Source organism: Berghia stephanieae, chromosome 1 (genome assembly GCF_034508935.2).
Source record: "Berghia stephanieae isolate SIO BIC M18660-M18661 chromosome 1, UCSD_Bste_1.3, whole genome shotgun sequence".
Lineage (NCBI taxonomy): Eukaryota > Metazoa > Mollusca > Gastropoda > Nudibranchia > Aeolidiidae > Berghia > Berghia stephanieae.
Window position 1 is genome coordinate 27,657,474 of NC_088360.1, and position 26,278 is coordinate 27,683,751.

At 38.5% G+C, this 26,278-nt stretch overlaps 1 protein-coding gene across 3 annotated transcripts in view; it reads left to right on the forward strand.

Annotated features, from left to right (window-relative positions):
* The window catches only part of LOC144971234 (serine/threonine-protein kinase Sgk1-like), a 185,991-nt gene that overhangs the window by 3,935 nt on the left and 155,778 nt on the right, over window positions 1-26,278 (forward strand). For 2 of the 3 annotated variants that reach the window (XM_078911748.1, XM_078911769.1), the window contains exon 2: window positions 1,880-1,976. In XM_078911748.1, coding sequence (XP_078767874.1) covers window positions 1,880-1,976 — 97 coding nt within the window. Of the gene's footprint in view, window positions 1-1,262; window positions 1,302-1,879; window positions 1,977-26,278 lie in introns of all 3 variants that reach the window. The other variant, XM_078911758.1, reaches the window with a different exon arrangement.

The window sequence follows — 26,278 nt, forward strand, 5'->3', positions numbered from 1 at the left end:
CTACCTACGTTTCGGTCACTAGCCAGAGGATGCGATGATCATGGGTTCGAAACCTGGTGAAGGCTGAAATATATCGTGACCTTTGGAGTTTTAAGCCTCTGCTCAAGCTATTGGGATTTCTTACTTACTTACTTATCCGAACCAGCGACCACCTGAGCTCTAGCCCTTCGGTCTTGTGCCATGACATAATAGAAGTTACGACTATTGTGATTTCAAGTCCCACTGTCGACATTAATAGTGTTGATTTATATATTATTATTATTATATATTATTATTATTATTATTATATTATTATTATTATTATTATATTATTATTATTATTATTATTATTATTTATCTTTAATTAATTAATTTATCTACTTTGATTTTATTTTTTTTTTCTAAATTACACACCTTTTTCTCCTAGATAACACATTCCCGATTCTTGAGCTTAGCATTTCTTATCCCGAGAAAGAGTAATTAAGAGAACTCTGTTCGCCTGGTGTGAAAATTTGTGTCCGTGCATGACATAATCAGTCGGAAGGTGAAAATTTTGGATTGCATATTTGAAGTAAATCGGGTGATTTTTCATGTGAAATTATGGTCAGATGTATGGGAAAGGATTCCAGCAACTTTTCTCGAATTTCATACTTTTTCAGCTTGACTAGCTGTAAAACATTTGGAAGTGAAATTAAGCTTTGATATTTCCCGAAGATGTACAAAAAAGATTAACGTAATCATTTATGACAAGATCTCATTTTTGATAAAATTTGACCTAACTAAACTTGGCGATATCTCAGTTCAAACTTTTTCACCATCCGACTGATTATGTCGTTTACTGTAACATAATTTATCAAACCGGATCCTAATCCTTTGCGGATTTGATCATAATGTGTTATTGTGTCTGCAGCTCTATTTATATTTGCATTTCCTTTTCTTATAAATCTGTTTATTTTACACTTGTACTCCTGAGTCTTGAATTTGTAGTATTTGGTAGGGAGATGATAATATAATTGAAGAAAAAAAGAGCCCATGGGTAACTTGTACACCATAGCCTGAAAAATGTGTTCCATTTATCTTTCAGTGAGAATGCATAAGTGAAGCGTATCTCGCAGTGTGTTACAACATTATTTAAATGGTGTGTGTGTGTGTGTGTGTGTGTGTGTGTGTAAGGGAGAGTTAATGAGTCTTGTCACGAAACTCAATCAATATTTAGCGTGGTCATTGACTGGATGGGTGATAGTGGTCATTTGTAAATTCTGGATCCAATTTTGTGTCCTCAGGCACAGCACTTAACACACTTTACTCCAGTCGACTTAAATGTAAGTACCTGGCAATAGCCATTGACTGATATTATAAGAGTGTGAGTGCAAAAAGAAAATAGAAAAAGATAAGACGCCTGACAGGCGACTAAATGGAAATATGGTTCCATGTGGCCTGCAGGGGTGATGAATTAAATGTCACGTTATTGTCATCAAATCACTCCTTCTTCTTCTTCTTCTTCTTCTTCTTCTTCTTCTTCTTCTTCTTCTTCTTCTTCTTCTTCTTCTTCTTCTTCTTCTTCTCCTTCTTCTTCTTCTTCAAGCACCAAATCTGTGCCAGACATCGGTGATCATGGTACGCCATTCATCTCTCTGATCAGATAACCTCAGAAAACCAATATTACTCTTCTCTTTCTTTGCCACCTAGCTGTTCAAACTATTCAAATATGTTTTTCTTGGTCTATCTTTACTCTTTTTACCTTTTATCTTTCCTGTGAGAGCAAGATGTTCAATACATTTATGTCGATTTGGGTACCCTAAAAATTGCATTTGTCTTTTTTCTTATTGTACGAATTAATACCCTTCATAACCATCAAATCACTATATGTATATATCTATTTTTTTCATGTTGTCTACAGGATAATGAGTAACTCCAGCGACGAGGCGGACCCTGGTTCAAATCCCAAGGCAACCATTTCGGATTTTCAGACGTGGGAGAAGGAAAAGAAATTTGTGGTAAGTTGTCTTTCTTGACTTATAGTGAATTAATCGCTTTCGTTATCAATGTCGTCCAATTTATCAGTTTCTGCATCTGGTGTTATGGAAATCTATGTTGTGAAAGCAATCCGCTCGTCTCTATTCAGTACTATCATTCCCGGTGATTCCATTTGTGTGTGTGTGTGTGTGTGTGATATGGATGGAGGGGTGTTGTCATTTGGATCGCTCAGAATGACTCAATTAAAAGATCTGAACGCGTGTGTATGAAAGGTGTCAGACAAGGCAATTAATGCAGTGGAAAAAATACTATCCCAAATAAAAATCAGTCTACATTGACTGGGGATCGAACCTCAGACCTTCTGATTACCGGTAATCAGAAGGCCTGAGGTTCGATCCCCATTCGAAGTAGACTGATTTTTTGGGATGTTTTTTTTTTCTGGTATTTTTCTTTCTTGGGTTCGTAGATTAATTATTCCGAGAAGGCAGAGAGAGAGAGAGAGAGAGAGAGAGATTATCATTTAGAATGTATGTATCTAAGAGAAAATAAAAGCCAAAATCAGCAATTGGAAAACAAACAAACGAAATAGGAGTCTTGTAAGCTCAGACTTTATTTGTAAAACACTTGAATGTCATACAAACGCACCACCCGTTCCGACGAAGTCTCGAGGCTCGCTTTATTTTTTCTATTTTTTTTTTTTCGTGATTTGAGTGACGGGGCCAATGTTATTTCAAACACCGTCCTGTCCTAATAATGCAAACCAATTAAAGGAAAAATCTCGATACATTCCATCTTCATAGGTCTTATATCTATTGGACTACTTTGATAATGGAGTGATAATGCGAATGATAGTTATCAATAAATTGACCCCATTCCGGTGTGGTTCGATTTCATCCTAACCTTGTGTCAGATCTTACTCTTAACCATTATCAACAACACGCCAGCAACTTTGAACATTGATACTGTAGTGGATTGGTTGGAGCCTGTTATGCAATGTTACTCAGCTGCTGTCTGGGTGAAAACGGAAGAGAGATGTAAGCGAAACAATGTCCAGGTTTTAAAAAAAATTATTAATACTGTACCTTAGTGTTTTGTTTATGCGTGTTTCAAGGAAATTAATTTTGTATGACAATTGTATTTATGTTGTTATCTCCCTTCCCTTATGTTCCAAAATAAACATAAATTAATGACACGAATCGCTTTTCTGTCGCACTCTGAAAAAGACCCCCCCCCCCTTTTTTTTTTTTTTCTCAAACAAAAACATTTTAAACAATTTTGGTAATAGAACTCGTCCCTCGATTGACTTGTCAAAAACTCTCGAACCCGGGACTTCAGTGAAGTACTTTAATGGAGTCTCTGTTTTACCAGTTGACCGGGTTTTAAGTCATTATAATCGACCGATGTTTGAAGGACAAGATTTATGGCCAACAATTAAAAAACGCGATTTTTAAATTATTCCCCCCCCCCCTCCCCCTTCGGATTACGTCAATGTTATTATCGTGTGTCAATACAACCGCGATGGATAGTAAATATTGTGAGTCATTGTCATAAAAATAAAATATTTCTATATCATCAGTTGATCCTAGTTATATAAGATTGATATAAATTTGAACATTTATGTAGGGAATTTCCACGGGTTTACCATGCTCAATGCGCTTCACAATGTTTCATTTATTTCCCTGGTAAACTATATAGGACTATATATTTCCACTTCATATGAATATGTCGCCTGTAACACTCAATAAAGCCAGATATTCATTCACACCTTAGTCGAGTGGGGTAATGTTTGTTAACCTTAAGTCCTTTACCCAAGGATATCGTGTTGGGACCAGAATTTTCCACGATCAATGTCACCCATCCGGTCATTGACCGCTCTCGATAGTTGTGTCCAAATGAAACGGCGTAGTACCGCTGGGTCATCGAGCCACACATCAATAGGTTGACGTGTCAGTGTCCATTACTTACTTTACTTAGTTGTATTTTGATTCAGATTTTTTTTAAAAGAGGAAGGGGGGGGGGGGGGAGTCTGCTTTAAACAGTGTTTTGAGGGTCCCGGCAGCTCAGTTGGTAGAGCTCCACACACACACACACACACACACACACACACACACACACACATTGGAACCGAGATCCATCCCGAGTGAAGCCCAGATTATTTTCTTCTGACACCCCCTCCCTTCCTCCCTCTCTCTCTCTCTCTCTCTCTCTCTCTCTCTCTCTCTCTCTCTCTCCCCCCCCCCCCGCTACGCAACTGGATAGTTGTATGTATCTATCTATTTATCTATCTATCTATTTATCTATCTCGGCCGGAATGTACTTAACTATAGACTAGTGTTCTGTCCGAAGGGTAGCGAACAGTTGCTATTGGTCGTTTCACGCTATAGAAACTGGGACTTCTCCGGATATATAAGCCGGATGGCTCTGAATGTCTTTGCTTTTTCAAAGAAAGCAACGTTGTGACTTGTTATCTGACGTATTCTTATTCTGCAAGTCCGATAACTGATAACATAATATATTTTTTGTCTCATTGTTGTATCGGAAATAAGTACTTTATTCTCAAATCAACGCAAAATATGTTGTACTACGTACTACACTTGTACCAACGTCACAACAAACTACAGTAACCTGTGCTACTATCACTCACTTGTCATCCGTGATTAACCTCTCTAACAAGTTATTGAATATCTAGCTTTATCTCACTTTCTTCAAACTTCAAACACACCTGTTTGTTACGCGTACCTCTTGAAGTGATATTACCATATAGATAGTATGCGCTTGGCTAAGAAGCTCATAACATTGCCATCCGGAAGTATAACGGACCAACACACAGAACTGTGTGTATGCATGAACGTTTAATGTCGGGTTAATACAGTTCAGTGAGCATTACTCATGAACGCGAATGGCAAAAAACAATAACAAAGACCTGAGTGACGTCATCTTCGAACTATCCATAGGTGGAATGAGATTGGCGTCACTCAGCCCTTTGTTATTGTTTTAGATAGCCATTTTAATACTTTTCAACAGTCGTAACGTCACTTCCTTCCTAATGACGCAAGGTAACTTAGTAACACTGGCTCTAAACTATCGGAACAATGGCGGACGCCGTATGAAATATTTCCCCGGCGAGCATAAAAGCGTATCCAGAGGAAAAAAAAAACAACATAAATTTGATCATGTTTTTACTTTTACACATTCTGAACACAAGGCATATGAAAAGTTCTAGCCAGCATGAAGAATAAAAAGTAATGATTTTCTTTGTTTAGTACCAAGATGGCCGCCGTTGCCGGGCTGCGTGACATCAGACTACTGAATCCAATTCTCACTAAATGATATCAATCAGACTATAAAAGCGTTCAATGTTACACATGGTTTTGTGTGTTTGCACGTTATGCCCGAATGGTGACTTGTGAGTATTTTGTCTAAGCATGGCATCAGTTATTTGGGCTCCATATTATTATCTTCACGTCACGACTGTTTTTCGTGGTGCTTTCTTTCACCACCCTCCTGCATTCAGTAAACTCTCAAACCTGGGACTTCTTTAAGTCCCATGTTTGAGAGTTTTTGATAAGGGGCCGTTCACAAACCATGTGGACACTTTTTCACCATATTTAGACCCCCCGCCCCCCCCCCCCTGTGGACAGACGTGGACAAATAACATACCCCCCCCCCCCCACTGTGGACGTCCATGGTACAAATTAGACTCACAACGCATAAAGTTGCAAATTGTGGCCTTTTAAGTTCAGGTTGCGTTCTATGTATATAAATAATATATATAGCCTTCATCTAGTGTGCATAATATTATTCAGAATTAAGGGAAAAACTTTAAATTGTTATCCACAAAAAAAAAAGGCTTCAATTCAATCCTTTTTTTTATATCAAAGTCAAAGAAAAATCTCTTCTCACAAGAGCATTGCCTATAATAAAATAATAACTATTATTAATTATATATGGAGGCAACTTGAACTTAAAGGGCCACAATGTACAACTTAAGGCGTTTAATAGAAATAGTACCTAGTACAATTACAAGATAAATATTTCAAATACCATTTGAACACACAAAACTTTATTGAACTTTTCAACTGAATAATTCTGAGAACATCTGGAACATAAAAATGCAATACATATAATTATTTTTCTTAATATTTCACTTATTGTAATGCATTTTGGACTGGATTAGACTCAAAATTCAATGGTTAAAATAAACACATGATTTTAAAAAATCTGAATGCACATTTGATTTATGCACATTTAAAGTACAAAATATAAGTTTAAAAGTTGATGGTTCTTTTCCTTTTTCTTTTTCTTTATTTATTGTTAAATAACTTTGTCCACATGGACAACCTACTGACCCCCTCCCCCTCCCCTATGGACCAGGTGTGGACATTTAGCACACCCCCCCTCCCCCCCTCACTGTCCACATGGTTTGTGAACGGCCCCTAAGATGATGGTTCGTTTTAATCGATCTATATTTGAAGTTTAAAATTTAATAATGATAATAATGATGATGATAATAATAATAATAATAATAATAATAATAATAATAATAATAATGATAACAATAATAATAATAATAATGATAATAACAATAATAATAATAATAATGATAATAATAACAATAATAATAATAATAATGATAATAACAATAATAATAATAATAATAATAATAATAATAGTAATAATAATAATAGTAATAATGACTTACTTGACTTAGATGCCTTTCGCGTCTCGACCGAAAGATCGGGTCGCCTTGGCTGTTTCCAGTATTTCCTGTGTGAGGTGTCTCCAATATTGCCGGTCCTCTGCTAGGGTTCTCAGATTTTCAAGGTCCCCTGCCGTTATGAGACTAATGCTTTGTCCAAGTGTTGTGAGGTTTTTGTTTAGGATCACAGGGAGTGTTGTGATCGGTCTTCCTCTGAAAAGGTACCCTTCTTAGCTGTGTGCGATGGAAGGCATCCAGATGTTCTTCTTCGGATTTTGTCAACGCCCAAGTGCCGCAGTTATACAGAAGTACCGGTTTTACAAGAGCACGGTACAGTTTCAGTTTGGTTTTTCTCTTTATTTTGTCACCTCTAATCCATACATTGGTGAGTTTACTGAGTGCGGCGTTTGATAGCTGTTTTCTTCTTTGTACATCCTCGGTGTCTCCAATTAGTAAGCCGACTTTCTTTGTTCTTTTCCATTCCTCTTTGCTCCTCGATATTGTTGTAAATTCGGTTTTATTGGCATTGACTTGGAGGTTATATTTCATGAGGGTATTTTGTATGATGTCTATATTTGCTGGTGTTGATCCAATAAAATCGACATCATCTGCATAGGCGATTTCTCTAGGGATTGCATTCTCAATATGAGTCGTTGGTTTTGGAATGACTTTTCGAACTTCTTTCAGAGCGTGTTCTAAGTATATTGTGAACAGAATCGGGCTCAGACTATCTCCTTGGGGGGTCCCGATGTTACTTTCGAACTGCGCTGTTTTGTGGCCCCGTATATCCTTGGTTGTATCTTTGTGTTGCTGAGGAGAAATCGGATTATTCGGAGCTCGTCTTCGTCTACTATGTCTGTTAATATCTCCAAAAGTTTTCCTCTGTCGATCGTATCAAAGGCTGCGGACATATCGATTCCGGTTATTGTTATGGATATGTTTTCTTTGAGTGCCTTTGCTGCCAACCATTTGTGTGTCCATACAACGTCCGATGTGCTTCGGTCTTGGCGAAACCCGCTTTGGCTATGTGATAGATATTTTTTCTATTTTCGGTCTAATTCTGTTGAGGACAATAGTTGACAGTGTTTTTCTTATGGTATTCAGTAATGTTATTGGGCGCAGGTTGTTTACGGGTCCTTTCGTTTTTCCTGGTTTTTGTATTGTAATTAGGACACCGCTGTTTATGTCCCAGTCTTTGTGTGTTGAGAATGTTTTGTTCATTATGTTTGCAATGCTCAGATCCAGGGAGAGGGTACCGCATTTCAGCAATTCAGCGGGAATTTCATCTTCGCCTGGGGATCTGTTATTGTTTAGGCACTTTATGCTATTTCTAACTTCAGTTGTTGTGATGCGGTTGTTTAGGTCTCTAGGGTTTCCTGAGAAGGGCGATATTTGTGAGACTTGTTTGTGAAATTTCTGCTGGAAGTGGTCAGTTACAATGTCAAGGATATCGTTGGGATTTGTTGTCTGTTTGCCAAATTTATCCTGTAGTTTTGGGTTCTCGAATGGTTTTCGGTTCAGAGATTTCGTCGCTTTGAACATAGACGATGCGTTATTTTTGGACTTTTCTATGTCTTCCACTTTTTTGTCTAATTCCTCGTTTCTGTGTTTTATTGTAAGTGATCGAATTGAATGCAGTATTTTGTTTCGTTCCGTTTTCAAGTTCATTATTTCTTCCGAGTCTTACGTGTTTTGTATCCTGATCCTAAGTTCTTTTTGTTGCCGCGATAGATCGTTAATAGCGATGTTAGGCGTTCGATTTGGTTTGTTCTTAGTTGTATTAATAGAGCCTGCACTTTCTTCCCCCGCATATTTCATTGCCGCTTGCGTCTCTTTCCATTCATTGTTTGGATTGCTGTTTTGCTTTATTTTCCATAGACTTGAGTTAAGTTCATATTGGTAATGAATGCAACATTCTCGCTCATTTACTATTTTTGCCGTGTTTATTTTGACTGCCGTTTTACCTTTCTGTTTTCGTTGTCTGTACACATTTATGTTGAAATTCGTTTTTACAGGTTTGTGATAGTAATAATAATAATAATAAATGTACATTTATATAACGCTTATGCCGAAGCTTCGAACCGCTTCACGTTGACCATCAGAAAAAAAAATTTGACCAGACATGACCCCTGTTAGGCGAAATGACAAATATGTGCGGCTGTTTTTCTTTTTCTTTTCTTTTTTTTTCAACAACACTTTTATTATTGTCAATGTTGGTGACGTCATCCTTCCTGCCCGTCATCCTCTTGTACTTTACTTAGGTAGGCCAGGCCAATGACGACTTTGCCCCAGACCAACCCCGTGATTGGTTGCGTCGTGGAGACAGTAATGAGTTTTGTTTCCGGTCAAGGGGCAGATAATCATCGCTAACTGATGGCTACTGATTGGAAAAAGCTACCAAAAGCTGCCGCTAGTCATTTTTTTTTTCTTTTCTTTTCTCTCCCGTTTCTTTCAATGATAACTTACGTAAGGTTGTAGGGTTGGGTCAATGGGCATGATCTATATTACATTTCCATGTGCTGGAGGTCATTGGTCACTTTGGAATATGTGCTCAAAGTGACCCACATAGTGAAAAGTGTTCACAGTTTTTGAAATATCTAAAATCCCGATTGGTCATTTTGTTCTGTTTGACACATGTGTATGTTTACAACTTTCATAAACAAAGCAACGTGTTTACATTTTAAAAGAAATATCCAATCGTTGGACAGCAATAAATCATGTGATTGATGACTTGGTTGGACGAAAACCTGAAAAAAGAGCGCTCCCATTATACCACCTAGTTTAGGTGAACATCATTTCTATTGATAGATCGAAGTTGACGTCACTCGGGTCATTGTTATTGTTTTGTTTTTTTGCCATCCGCGTTTATGAGTAATGCTCACTAAACGGTATTAACACATGACTTTAAGCGTTTAAGGTTACACATCGTTTTGTGTGTTGTTCCGTGATACTTCCGGATGGCAATGTTATGAGCTTCTTAGCCAATCGCATACTATCTATATCACTTTTCTCTCTCTCTCTCTCTCTCTCTCTCTCTCTCTCTCTCTCTCTCTCTTCCTTTGTTTCTTCTTCTTTTTTTCTAGAGCATTTATATAGTGCAATATCCACTAAACGTGCTCAACGCGCTTTACAAAGGGTCCCTGACAATCAGCAACACCTCGCATGTGGAACGAGACATGACCCCTGTTAGGCGAAATGACAAGCTTTTTTCTGACAGGTACTCATTTTACACCTGGGTACGGTGAGAGAATGCGAGTAAAGAAAGAGTCGCGATAATAATGATAACGATATTTTATCAGCGATTATGATGATATTAGTGGTTGTAGTGATGATATGATGATATTTTGTCATTAGCAGGCGATGTATCGTATGATTTAATCAATGTCAGCCATGATGGATGGCCAAATCTATGCATGACCTTGGTGTTGATTACCAACTACAGTGATGCCAAAACTCCGGTTTCACCGGAAAAAACTCCGGTCTGGAGCAAAAAATTCCGGGCTCCGGGCAACTTCCGTCAAATTCCGGTGAGGTCAATTTGTTCCAAGGATACCCCCCTCCCTTCCAACCACCACATCATCACTCATCATTACCACTAGTATTACAACCATCATCACCACCACTACTACTGCAACCACCACCACATTATCATCACTACCACTACTACTACAACCTCCAGCTTCACATCATCACTACCACTACTACTACAACCACCACCACATCATCACTACCACTACTACTACACCCACCACAACCACATCATCACTACCACTACTACTACAACCACCACCACCACCACCACATCATCACTACCACTAATACTACTACAACCACCACCACAACATCATCATCACTACCACTAATACTACTACAACCACACCACATCATCATCACTACCACCACTACTACAACCACCACCACATCATCATCACTACCACCACTACTACAACCACCACCACATCATCATCACTACCACCACTACTACAACCACCACCACAACATCATCATCACTACCACTAATACTACTACAACCACCACCACATCATCATCACTACCACCACTACTACAACCACCACCACATCATCATCACTACCACCACTACTACAACCACCATCACCACCACATCATCATCACTACCAATACTACTACAACTACTACCATCACTCATCTTCATTACTACAACTACAACCACCACCACCACATCATCATCATCACTACCACTGCTACTACAACCACCACATCATCATCATCATCATCACTACTACTACTACTACTGCTAATGCTACTACTATACTACAACAACAACCACTACAATATCATCATCACTACAACTACAACCACCAGCACCACATCATCATCACGACCAGTACTACTACAACCACCACCACCACATTATCATCACTACCACACTACTACAACCACCACTACAACATCATCACTACCATTACTACTACAACCACCACAACCACATCATCACTACCACTACTACTACAACCACCACCACCACCACATCATCACTACCACTACTACTGCAACCACCACCACCACATCATCACTACCACTACTACTGCAACCACCACAACCACATCATCACTACCACTACTACTGCAACCACCACAACCACATCATCATTACTGCTACTACTACAACCACCACCACCACCACCACATCATCACTACCACTAATACTACTACAACCACCACCACAACATCATCATCACTACCACTCATACTACTACAACCACCACCACATCATCATCACTACCACCACTACTACAACCACCACCACATCATCATCACTACCACCACTACTACAACCACCACTACATCATCATCACTACCACTAATACTACTACTACAACCACCACCACATCATCATCACTACCACCACAACTACAACCACCACCACATCATCATCACTACCACCACTACAACCACCACCACCACATCATCATCATCACTACCACTGCTACTACAACCACCACATCATCATCATCATCATCATCACTACTACTACTGCTAATGCTACTACTATACTACAACAACAACCACTACAATATCATCATCACTACCACTACTACTACAACCACCAGCACCACATCATCATCACGACCAGTACTACTACAACCACCACCACCACATTATCATCACTACCACTACTACTACAACCACCACTACAACATCATCACTACCATTACTACTACAACCACCACAACCACATCATCACTACCACTACTACTACAACCACCACCACCACCACATCATCACTACCACTACTACTACAACCACCACAACCACATCATCACTACCACTACTACTACAACCACCACCACATCATCACTACCACTACTACTACAACCACCACAACCACATCATCACTACACTACTACTACAACCACCACCACCACCACCACATCATCACTACCACTAATACTACTACAACCACCACCACAACATCATCATCACTACCACTAATACTACTACAACCACCACCACATCATCATCACTACCACCACTACAACAACCACACCACATCATCATCACTACCAATACTACTACAACTACTACCATCACCTCATCTTCATCACTACCACCACTACCACAACAACCACCATTACAATAATCATATCCACATCGTTGACAGCAATCACATATGATTGAGACTAGTTACGACTAAAAAGACCTCCCATTATCACACTACAGTTTATGACACATCATTTCCATTATATATCGAAGCTACCACTACTCATTTCATTCTACATTTGTTTTTTGCCATCACGCTACACAATACTCACTACAACTATTAACACATGACTTAAGCTTTCACAGGGTACCACAACTTCGTATTCCGTATACACCGGATCAATGACTAGACTCTACCAATCCGCATACTATCTATACACTATTCATCTCTACTCAACTCTCCTCACTCTCCTCTCTCTCCCATTCTCTTCCTCTCTCTACAGACTTAAATCAATCATCCACTACACATCGTCTCAACCGACTTTACAAAGCCCACAATCACCACTCATGTCGAACATACCCCAGTATAGGCAAATGACTACGTTTTTTTGGCGGTACTCATTTTACATAAGGGTAACGTTTGGATTGAATGCAGTAAAAAGTGCATATAATGATAACGTAATTTATCAGTATTATGTATGATATACATGGTTGTAGTACAATGAATATGATGCAATATTTTGTTTTTGTAGGCGATTACTCGTATGGTTAACATGTCAGCCATGATGGATGGCCAAATCTATGCATGACCTTGGTGTTGATTACCAACTACCTTGACCTTGGTCACTATCGTTCGACTATTAGATTTGCATGGGTTACATAGTGTAAATCTTCTCCTCTATGTAACGGTGGTTACATGTGTATGCAAGCAGTAGGCTTGCCAGATTGGCAAATATCCCAACAAGCAGTTGACATTTTGGAGGTCGCTTGGCATCATCAAGTGTCCAATGAATGACGTCGTCCGCAAACCGTCGATCGGTTCATGCGTCATTGTAAGGTCTTTGCACTCTTTGCTTTTTTTTTTTTTTTAATTCCGCATGTTTTTCCTATGGATAGTATGTGCTTGGCTAAGAAGCTCATAACATTGCCATTCGGAAGTATAATGGACCAACACACAAAACTATGTGTAACCATGAACTTTTATTGTCTGGATAAAACAGTATAGTGAGAATCACTCACAAACGCGGATGGCAAAAAACAATAACAAAGACCTGAGATACGTCATCTTCGAACTATCTATAGGGAATGAGATTGGCGGAAGAGTAGCGTCCCTTGATTGGGCGTCATCTTACAGAGAGAACGTCAAAATAGTTTTGCGAATCCGTCTCTCTTTCGGTGAAGTGTCTTATGCCGCACAACCAACATGACGTTCTCTCTCTAATAACTTTTCCGCTCGTGACTTCCAATCAAGGGACGCTACTCTTCCGCTAATCTCATTCCCTATACTCTTCAACAGTCGTAACGTCACTTCCTTCCAAATGACGCATGGTAACTAAGTAACACTGGCTCTAAACTATCGGAACAAGGGCGGACGCCGTATGAAATATTTCTCCGGCGAGCATAAAAGCGTATCCAGAGGAACCCCCCCCCCCACCCCCTCCATAAATTTGATCATGTTTTGACTTTTACACATTCTGATCACAAGGCATATGAAAAGTTCTAGCCAGCATGAAGAATAAAAAGTAATGATTTTCTTTGTTTCGAACCAAGATGGCCGCCGTTGCCGGGCGGCGTGACATCAGACTACTGAATCCAATTACTGCAAGGGACAGGCTTGGGTTTCAAGACGCTAGAGTAAAATAAATCTTTTAGTCCACTCATCAAAGGATTTTAGTTTCGTTATTTTGGATTGCAAGTCATGAAATCACATTATTTGAAAAAAATAATTATAATTTGTTGTCACCTGCGATATTTTGTTTTAGTAAAGTTAAGCTTAAAGCTGACAGTTTTACTTCACAATTTTGCGCATTACTATTTCTTCTTCTTCTTCTTCTTCTTCTTCTTCTTCTTCTTCTTCTTCTTCTTCTTCTTCTTCTTCTTCTTCTTCTTCTTTTATTATTATTATTATTATTATTGTTATTATTATTTATTTATGTATGTATTTTTTTTTAGCGAGGTATAAAACTATCACCATGCAGATTGTCGGTGTCATTCGCCTAATCAATGAACGGGTTCTATAGGTACTATGGGCGGCGATGCATATTAAACATTGAAAATTACAAATGTCGAAAGGGGGGGGGGGGGGGGGGGTTAGTTGATGTGGACTGTAAACATCAGAATATTCAAACTGGGACTTTTAAAGACAGTCTCGTGGAGTATAGAAGATAGAACTGTGATATATGCGCAATGTCCACTAAATGCGCTCAAAGCGCGTTACAATGTGCCCCTAGCCAACAGCAACACATTGCATGTAAGACGGAGAGATATTCCATTATTTTTTTCCGACGCTTAATGGTCAGATACTTGTTTTTCATCTGAGTACGTTGAGAGAATGTGAGTAAAGAGCCAAGGCTCAACTATGCGCCACTTGGGACTCGAACCCTGCACCTTCCAAACCACCTAGCCTCGCGCAATACCATGGGTGTGGGAGAATGTCGCATGCTCGGGGTATCCATGAAGTATTGCATTCGTTATGTTAGTTAAGATGGAGATTAAATTTTTTCAGTAACTTTTATGGCATTTTTTAGTTAAATTATCTGTCAGACTTTTATAGCTGGTTTTGTTTGATTGTGGAGAGAATAAGGTTCAGAAAGGTGAGATGGTCATTGTGGCCTTTGAATTATTTATTGATGGTTGAAGTGACATGCATATCGGGAGCGTCCGAGTGTAACTGTAAGCGCAAGAGACGTGATTTTGATAGGAAGAAATCATACGAACAATAAATAAGTAAATAAAAATATAAATTAAAAAATATATAAAAATAAATAAATAAAATAAAAATAAAATTCCCTTTATTCATCCCCAAGGGGAAATTTTTGTGTTTAGGGTCTATACCAACGGAAGACTGGAATAACTCAGGCGTCAGCCGCAGAGCAGCGCCGCAAAGTGAGCTAGGGCGAGGTGACTTGCTCAAGGCCACACAACGCAGCGGCTGGTGATTGAACTCGGTGCCTTTCGGGTAGGAAGCAAAGACCGTACCACTGAGCCACGCTGCCCCTTGACACGGTTGCCAATTATACGTATATTTGCAGAATTCAGTATGTCATAATCCCTCAGTATATTTTCCAATCGCTTGATAAACGGAGAAATAGTGAGTACACAATGACGAGTTCAGCAATCAGACAGGGGCAGCGTGGCTCAGTTGTACGGTCTTTGCTTCGTACCCGAAAGGTACCGAGTTCAGTCACCGGCCGCTGCGTTGTGTGGCCTTGAGCGTGTCACCTCGCCCTAGCTCACTTTGCGGCGCTGCTCTGCGGTTTATGCCTGGGTTATTCTGGTCTTCTCTTGGAATAGACCCTAAAGACAAATTTCCCCTCGGGGATGAATAAAGGGAATTTTATTTATTTTTATGTGTGTTTGCGTAAAACTTTTGGTAAATTTTTGTCGCCTTAATTGGCAACCCTGAGATGCGAAACAAAACAAATCAAAGCAGAACTGCGTCTGCAATAATACTTGTTATGTCCGTATAGATTACATGGCTATTATAGCTAGATAGAGGGTAAAATACAAATGTATCGTAATGTGGAATAACACGTATCTAAACTTTTGGTCAGAAAACCCATTCTTCAAACATCAACCGATTAAAATGACCATCTTGCTAAAAAGTTCAACACAAAAATCCCTCTCAAATCCGGGACTTTTTAAAAATGGTTTTACGACACTTGAGATTCATTTAGGTTATATCGGCGCTGGTAAAAAGATGAACATGGAATAGTCAAAATATTCTAGATTTACAATCAAAGCACCCAAGAAAAGGTAAGACAGAGGGGAATTGTTTCAAATAGAGAACAGATGTAGATTCCAGGAGCACAACATCAATGTACTTAGTTTGAGATCACATAAAAGTCTCATCCATGCACCAGCACAGGATCCCACTAAGAGGAACACGCCCAAATGTTTACAGAAAACATAACTAACAATACATAACAGAGAGATGATTTACAAGGGGGAAAATGTCATCTCCGAAAACGCTCTCATGGTATCAAGGCAGGGCCAGGACGAAACCAAGTAATCTCATCCCAAGACAAAGACAGAAAGCATGTTGGAAAATAGATAAAGGGGGATAGAAGACACAGTAAGTGCCTCCCTGCCTCTTATCCAAATCACCTGTTCGGGAGGTCAGGAACCCCGTCCAAAAACCTGGGAATTTACCGAGGTTTGCGGTTTGAGAGTTTTTAACAAGATGGGGGGTCATTTTAATCCATGGATTTTTGAAGAACGAGTTTCCCGGCCTAAATTGTTAGTACGTGCTTTTCCAGGGGAGGGGAGGTACGGCAGACATCTGAAAAGGGGAGTATGAAACAGTGTCTGGCACAGGAGAGAGAAAGATACATCAAAAAAATATATTTTGGCATGATCATTTTGTTATAATTTTCTTTCTGCGTCGTCTGGGACTGTCCAATACAGGCCTTTTGCATTGTCTGTTCTCTAATACTCTTCAACAGTCGTAACGTCACTTCCTTCCTAATGACGCATGGTAACTTAGTAACACTGGCTCTAAACTATCGGAACAATGGTGGACGCCCGTATGAAAAAAAAAAGCGTTTCCAGAGGAAAAAAAAACCCCATAAATTTGATCATGTTTTGACTTTTACACATTCTGATCACAAGACATATGACAAGGTCTAGCCAGCGTGAAGAATATAAAGGAATGATTTTCTTTGTTTAGAACCAAGATGGCCGCCGTTGCCGGGCAGCGTGACATCAGACTACTGTATCCTATTCCTGCACCCTTAAACGTCACGGCATTTATGTTTCCCGATGGGAGCGATCAATATTCATGTTTTCGTCCAACCTAGTCATCAGTCACATGATTTGTTGCTTTACAACGATTGGACATATCTCAACAAATGTAATCACGCTGCTTTGTTTATGAGAGTCACGCTGACAAAATGTCCGATTATAACGTTGTGTATTTCTCAAACTGTGAACACATTTCACTATGTAGGTCATTTTGAACACACTTTGCAATGTGTCAAATGACCTCGAGCACATTGAAAGGTAATATAGATAGAATGCGCTTGGCCAAGGAGTTCACAACATTGCCATCCGGAAGTATGTCGGACCAACACACAAACTCTGTGTAGCTATGAACTTTTATAGATAGAATGCGCTTGGCCAAGGAGTTCACAACATTGCCATCCGGAAGTATAACGGACCAACACACAAACTCTGTGTAACCATGAACTTTTATAGTCTGGTTAATACAGTTTAGTGAGAACAACTCACAAACGCGGATGGCAAAAACAATAACAAAGGCCTGAGTGACGTCATCTGCATTCTATCTATAGATCATGCCCATTCCGATCACTGTTGCTCTGAACTTTTATTTTCTTAATTGTTATCGTTACGACATAATACATATTTATACTTTGGGTCGGTCGCAATAGATAGAATGCACTTGGCCAAGGAGTTCACAACATTGCCATCCGGAAGTATAACGGACCAACACACAAACTCTGTGTAACCATGAACTTTTATAGTCTGGTTAATACAGTTTAGTGAGAACAACTCACAAACGCGGATGGCAAAAACAATAACAAAGGCCTGAGTGACGTCATCTGCATACTATCTATAGAAGTGGTAGTGCAGTGTTGGTGGTGGTGTTAGTAGTAGTAGTTGTGTGAGTAGTAGTAGTTGTTGTTGTAGTTGTAGAGGAAGAGAAGAATAATATAAGAAACATGAGGAGGAGGGGAAATAGAAAGAATAAAGAGGAGGAGGAGAAGAATGGGGGAGTTGGAGGAAGAGGATCTTGACCGAGACACAGACCAATGTCTTGGAAAAAGAAGGTGATAATTTCCATAAAGATCCATTGACAATCCATCCACTCATCTCTTTTCATCGGTGACATTTTCAACTTCTGTTTTCATTTTTTCTTCTAGATAGACGAGATGGGTATTTTTTAATGTGTTTCTCTCCCAGGCCCTGTTATAGTCAAGTCTTGTCCCTCTTTCGATTTATTATTGGGATGCCAACTCCTCTTTTCTACCCGGATAAATCCTTAATTTTTTACTGTTTTTTCTTTTTTTGTCTTTATAAATCTTTTACCTTTTCCTGTGTGTGTGTGTGTGTGTGTGTGTTTTATAATGGTTTTCTTTTTTTCCTTTTTCCCCCTTTCAATCTTTCTTCTATTGCTTTTTTCTTTCGGCATTTTTATTTGTCTATAAAACCCTTTTGTTTTATTTTAGTTTTTCGTTTTTTTTTATTGTTATATTTTAAGTTCATTTTTTTCTTTTAATCTCAAATCCTGACGCTAAATACAAAAAATAAAAGCTCCCTTTATTCATCCCATAGGGGAAATTTGTCCCTGGGGTCTATTCCAAGGGAAGACTGGAATAACCCAGGCGTCAGCCGCAAATTGATCTAGGCCGAAATGACTGCTCAAGGCCACGCAACGCAGCGGCAAGTGATCGAACTCGGTACCTTTCGTGTACGAAGCAAAGACCGTACTGTTGAGCCACGCTACCCCCTGGATGTTTTAACTTGAAACTACAAATAGGGGCTTAACGAGCCACTGGTATTGTGTAGGATGGGAATTTTGTTCAGTATATATATATATATATATATATATATATATATATATATATATATATATATATATATATATACTATTATATAAATACATATATATCTTCGGGAGACAAAATGAAGTATTTTGAAAGCAACCCAAGTTCAGTTGGTGGACCACACGTCCGTTAAGTTGAAAGAGTGGAATCGATGCCCTTCTTTCCGACCAGCAATGATTGGGTATCTAGATATCTATTAGATCTAGCGAAAAGTATTTGCGATTTGAGAAAGTGGCTTTTATAACCTGCTAAGCCGCATTCTTCATTCAGAGAAAACTAAATGTATGTCATTTAAGAATAAAATACGTGTCTTGTTTACCTCATAGAGCAATGCCCTGAGTTTTTATTTTTATAAACTTCATATTTTCCAAAGTGTCCAAAAATACATTGCGTAAGAGTCCTAACTCATTTTATGTCCGGATGTGACGTGGCAGGTTTTTGAAAGTCAGCTATGCCTAATTTTTCGAAAGATAAAAAGATAGCGTTGAATCCAAAAGTGCATCAAGCAGTCGCTGCTATACAAGAGAATAATGATGATGATAATGATAATGATAATAATGATAATGATAATAATAATAATAATAATAATAATAATAATAATAATAATAAAATAATAATAATAATAATAATAATAATATAATAATAATGAAGAAAGCAACGTCAAAAGGACAGAAACCAAAGCAAGACAAAAACAAGACAAAGAAATATATAACAAAATAAAGCCCCGAGATATACTCAGGTGTCTTTAACTCACTCGACCCTAACACCCACTAATATCCGTATTTTACCCGGGTTACTTTTACCCCATGCCTATTTATTACATTTTTATGAGACAAATTAATTATAGGCGTAGTATTAAAGCTAATGTTTTTAGTTTTGGTATGTAAATGGTAGCTAAATAAAACTAACTATCTATGTACATGCTCATTTTTAATACATTTATTTTCAATTTTGAAAAGAAGCAAAAATCTCTAGGATTGAGTGGAGTTAATGCTTTGTGGGCCTCATGACTTTGAAGAAAAACGTGTATGGGTTGGCATTACTGTAGTCAAATCTTCTTGTGATTTGTTCCCTTCATCGCGTGTTGAATGCGATTCCCGTCGTATTGTCACGGAATGATACTGCCAATAATCACAGCTATCTATGTAAGTGTAAGATGTTTGCCGTAGGCTATCTGTAGGAAATGGTTGCTGTTTGATGTCGGTGATGTCGGGGAATATGTGAACTACTGACTCGAATTGGTACTATTTCGGGGATTGTTTAGATGCCAAGAACTGAATTTCTAGTCGTACGAATAAATTTTGGGTTACTCGTTTATAGAATTATGTGTTTTTTGAGTACAGTGGATACAGTTTCTTCAAAGCGATAAAACTAAAGTCTCGTTTTTCAGGATATTTATTATTACTTAAGACTCATATTTTTGTTTGTGCGGCTATGTGTTATGACACTCGCTTTTGGATCGGAAGGTCCTGGGTTCGAGCCTCGCTCGGCGCATAGTTGAGTCCTTAGAGAAGGCTCTTTACTCGCATTCTCTCACCGTACTCAGGTGTAAAATGAGAACCTGGCCATTACCAGCGTTATCTCTGTCCGAAAAAAATTATAACATCGCCTAACAAGCGTCATGTCCCGTCCTAAATGTTAAATGTTGCTGTTGGCCAGGGACCCCTTGTAAAGCGCTTTGAGCACATTTAGTGGATATTGCACTATATAAAAGCTCAATTTTATTTTTTTTAGTCTCGTTTTTCGGGATATTTATTTTTATGTTTCACCTCTACATGATACCATTACGAACCGTTGAGTCACATATTGGCCTTTGGATGTCTGTGAGGGATCTCTGTCGTTAGGTATAAAAGTATCAAGGAGCCGATGGTTGTCCCCATAATTATTTGTGATGTTTCATGGAATGAGAATCACCAGATTGCGTCTGTGTATTTATCGATCCTAATGTACAGGAAGCGATCAGATTGTGTCCACATACAAGTCTTCTTCCTTATATATATTTTTTTCTTTATTAAAATAAATGATTTGTGTTGTAGCTTGTGGCGATTTATTGAGCTGAATTATAATTATCCTCACTGGGAAAGCCGTAACATGGTGTGAAACTGAAAATACCATTCCTTTGAGTCTCGACTGGATAATAATATTGTTTGTTTTGTTGGTGTGTACAAATACTGTGCTGGGTACTACTTATTCTTTATTGATTTCCTGTTCTATTCGATACTTGGAGTAGGAACAGTGCTGTGTGGTGCAGTGTTGGTAAATTTTAAAAAGACAAACGGTGACAATCTTATGAATTTAAAAGTCATCATTTTGAAGATGTGTAACATTGTTGAATTATTTTGCTTTCTATATTGTATACGTTGAGTGACTGATCTAATGTTATGTAATTGAAATACGTTATGAGTAGATATATTATTTTGAAAATAATCGATTTTTATAATATTGTTGACACTTTCCTTGTCATGTCACAGATGCTACAATTACAATGGAATTACCGTGTCCTCGTGTCCCAATATTATGTACTGTCTGGTGCCAATAATAGCCTCCCTTTGCCCTCGCCCATTTCCCCTGCCCCCTCTCCCCGTCTCTCGCTATCCTCCATCAACCCCCTTTATCTGGATAATCTGGAATATTCTTTGCCGTCTTCTAGTAATGGTATCAGACAAAGCGTGGAATTGTGTCATTTTTATTTGGTGGGGGGGGGGGGGGGGGGGGGGGGGGGGGGGGGTGGATGAACGAACTCGGGTGTCTCCTTGCTCTCTCCGCCATATTGGATGATGACGATGATGCTGACGATAATATTATGTCATTATGACATGGTGACGTAATGGTGTTTTTGGAAATAAGGCTACGAAAGAATATTGTCATTTTTCATATGATAATATCGTGTGAGGGGAGAATACTGGAAGATTTCCCGTGGATTTATTCTATCATATAATCGTATAGGGACAACTGGTTCCTTTCATCACCTTTGATTTGATTAAGGTTATTTTTCACTGTGATTTGTTGAAACGGGACACGTATTCAGTATTGTTTTCTCATCAATTGATTGATAGTGATAGCGACGTGTACTTATTTACAGGTCCGATAACTTAAATTGTTATGGCCTCATTCATTGTTGTTATGAAAAAAACCGCAGACTACCGCAAAAAATATTGTCTATTATAACAACAATGCTGAATCAAGCCTAAAATTGCGTTTGGTTGTCAGACCTGCTAATATGTGCACTTGTGTCGACAGAATACAATTACAATTAGACAATTTTTTTCCTTTCAATTTTTAATTTTTTTGATGTGCTTCTTACAATAATAATAATAATAAAAATAAATCTTTATTGTCCATAAAATGGCAATTTGTCATTTAGTTACACTTGTTATAACGTTAAATGATAACTGTAACATAGAACAAATATTTCACTCCTACTTATTTTCTCTCTCTCTCTCTCTCTCTCTCTCTCTCTCTCTCTCTCTCTCTCTCTCTCTCTCTCTCTCTCTCTCTCTCTCTCTCTTTTGGAACCAATGCTACGGTTGTAAGGCTATATTCATTTGTTTTCCTGAATTGATTATCAATATGTTCCCGCCATAATTCCCACCAAAAGTGTGTCGTTTATTCAGCTTGGTTGTAAAGATAATATATTCTAAGGAACTTGTTTTGGGGTGATCATTCTTTCAATTCAAAATCAGTTTGAGGAGATTTCTATGGAAACAGTTAATTACAGGTCTTTCGGCGGAAAAGTTATTAGAGAGAGAACGTCATGTTGGTTGTGCGCATGCGTCTCTCGTCCTCGCTTCCGGTGAAAGCGGCTTGAGACACTTCAAAACCAAATTGGCGTTCTCTCTGTAAGGTGACGTCTAATCAAGGGACGCTACTCTTCCGCTAATCTCATTCCCTATATATAGAATGCGCTTGGCCAAGGAGTTCACAACATTGCCATCCGGAAGTATAACGGACCAACACACAAACTCTGTGTATCCATGAATGTTTATAGTCAGGTTAATACAGTTTAGTGAGAATAACTCACAAACGCGGATGGCAAGAACAATAACAAAGGCCTGAGTGACGTCATCTGCATACTATCTATAGGTATTCACGTATGCGTAAACTCCTTAGATAGTGTATGGACTTTGTGAGCATTTTGTGTACTTATCAATAGTCAAGGATTTGAAATAAAAATCTATATATGTTACGCACCATGTCGGAGTGAAGCAAATGCCAAAACGGATGATTCAAAGTTAAAATCATTAGAAATAACTTTTTTTTTAAAGTTAGGTTTATGCACTCTATGCGACATGTACTTGTGTGCTATGTTATGGGCTCACTGTTGTGACGGACATCTTTCAAGCCAATGCTAAATATTGTCCATGGCAAGAATCAATTCCATAAATGCGTTCTGTAGGTTATCAGTTTGCATACATTATGTTTGTGCACTATAATACTGCTGTTATTCTGTTATGTGCGGCTATGTGATCTAGTGGTATGACACTGGCTTTCGGATCGGAAGGTTCTGGGTTCGAGTCTCGCTCGGCGCATAATTGAGTCCTTGGAAAATTCTCTTTACTCCCATTCTCTCACCGCACTCAGGTGTAAAATGAGTACCTGGCCGTTAACAGCGTTGTCTCTGTCGAAAAAAAACTGCAATATGCCTACCTGGCGTCGTGTCTCGTTCTACATGTTACGTGTTGGTATTGGTCAGGGACCATTTGTAAAGCGCATTGAGCACATTTAGTGGATATTGCACTATATAGAAGCTCAGTTTTTAAAATTCTACTCCACGAAACGCAACCCGAGTTTATGTAATACAAAACTATGAATTCAATTTTCAACATGTCTCTGCATTTAATAAGTTACGATAAGTCACATATTAGTCTATCTATGTGTTTCTAATAGGGAGTGAGATTAGCGGAAGAGTAGCGTCCCTTGATTGGACGTCACCTATAGTCTCTCTAATAACTTTTCCGCCGGTGACGTCACAGACTATGGGTGACGTCCAATCAAGGGACGCTACTCTTCGGCTAATCTCATTTTCTATACAAACCTACCTGCTTGGAAATCTAAAAATTCATAGTTTTTATGATATAAAAAAAAATTGCAGTCGCCATTGGTATCTTAACATATCACCAATTTTCCCTCACAATGATTGGACAACACTCCGTATTCTTTATAATTATGCCCAGTGGTATCGACCTTCATTTTCAATAAGCTTTAATGACTCAGAAATGTTCATGGAATTGTGAAATTGGAGCCACAAATTTCGTAATTCTACGACTTTTTTGCAGTGCCAGGCAAGTCTATTAATAGTACATTTTGGTATGGTGGGCAGGAAAAACTCAACTCTATAATATTTATTCTTGTATTATACTTACATGATTGTGCAACCATTCTACTGCAATCGCCTCTGGGATCTCAAAAATACAAAACAAGCAAAACAAAACAACAAGTCTATTAATAGTACATTTTGGTATGGTGGGCAGGAAAAACTCAACTCTATAATATTTATTCTTGGCGGCACTGATTTCGGAGGCATGAATGTGGGACCACATAATAATATGCTTACATGATTGTGCAACCATTCTGAGGATATTTGGAAATAATAATATTCTCTCAATAAACTCGGTCCATGATGCGGCCGTCTAGTCCAAGTGGTGCGGGGACCTTTTATGTTTTGGGCAAATGGCCACCGACGGGGCTGATCGCTCTTCTGGGGAAATTGCTTCGTGTCCGGAAGCAGGTATATCAATATATATTTATTGCATGCATCTGGACAGAATACGTGTCTTATCGGGGTTTTTTTTTCAATTGTTTTTGGGTGTTTTGTTGTTGTCGTTGTTATTGTTGTTATTTATTATTATTATTATTATTATTATTATTATTATTATTATTATTATTATTATTATTATTATTATTATTATTATTATTATATTATTATTATTATTATTATTGTTGTTGTTGTTGTTGTTGTTGTTGTTGTTGTTGTTGTTGTTATTATTATTGTTATTATCATTATTATTGGTGTTATTGTTATTATTGTTTGCGCATTATAGTAGTGTCCAGTGTGATGGACACAACCAAGAGAGATAATCAGTGAGACATTTCCTTAGTAAGTCTGGCGTCATCCTGCTCTACTTGCTAGTAAACGCTTTCTTACCTATTCTTATTTTTTCTTTTTCTTTTTTTTTTTCTCTTTTTTTTTCTTTTTTTTTTCATTTACTGTAATGTTGTTGTTCGGCATCATTTGTATTGGGATAGTTAATATTTCTTTAAAATTAATTAATTAAATAATTTATTATTATTATTATTTTAGTTATGTGGTTTTATTATCAAAATGAATATATAAACATCCCGCTTGACGGCTATAGAGCGTGCTTAGAGTGCCATTGTGCCAATTCAACAAGACAGATTACAAGCCAATGATGTTGTTATCGTTGATTTTATACTCTAACTGGCAGGAATGGTGGCAAATGTATATGACTCTCTTTCTCTCTCTCTCTCTCTCTCTCTCTATATATATATATATATATATATATATATATATATATATATATATATATCTTAAGCATACACTCACTTAGCATCTCTGCTTCCCCCCCCCCCCTCTTTCTCTCTCTCTCTCTCTCTCTCTCTCTCTCTCTCTCTCTATTTCTTTCTATCAGTCTCTCTCTCTCTCTTCCATCTCTCTCGTCTCCCTCTCTCTCTATCTATCTATTTCTCTTCTCCCCCCTCTCTATCTCTCTCTCTATCTCCTCTGTTTCTTCTTTCTCTCTCTCTCTCTCTCTCTCTCTCTCTCTCTGCTCTGTTTCTTCTTTCTCTCTCTCTCTGTCTCTTCTTTCTCTCTCTGTCTCTCTCTCCTCTCTCTCTCTCTCTCTCTCTCTTATATCTCTCTTCCCCCCTCTCTCTCTTCTCTCTCTTTTCTCTCTCCTTTCTCTATTCTCTCTCTCTCTCTCTCTCTCTCTCTCTCTCTCTCTCTCTCTCTGACACATGTACACACACACACACACACACACACACACACACACATCTTCCTATCATTAGGCTTTTAACGAAATCGGGTCGAACGCCGAACCCGAACGCCGAACCCGAACGGATATAGCCTTCTCACGTGACCATGAACGAGATCTGGATAGTGAAGACTCTCAAGCGGTATGCAGCATCGGATCTAAGGTCACGTGATAGAGGATAGCTTGGGTTGCTGTTGGCTTGTGTTAGGGAGGGGCAAGGTCAGTGTCATTCAATAGTATATAATTGTGCATGTGGCGCTCTATACAGAGAGAAAATTATAAATTGATTACGGGGAAGGTGGGGGGAGGGGGGGGGGGGGTGGGTTGACCCACAAACGATCGAGGTGTTGGGCTTCGGGTAGACCATGATACGAAATCAAA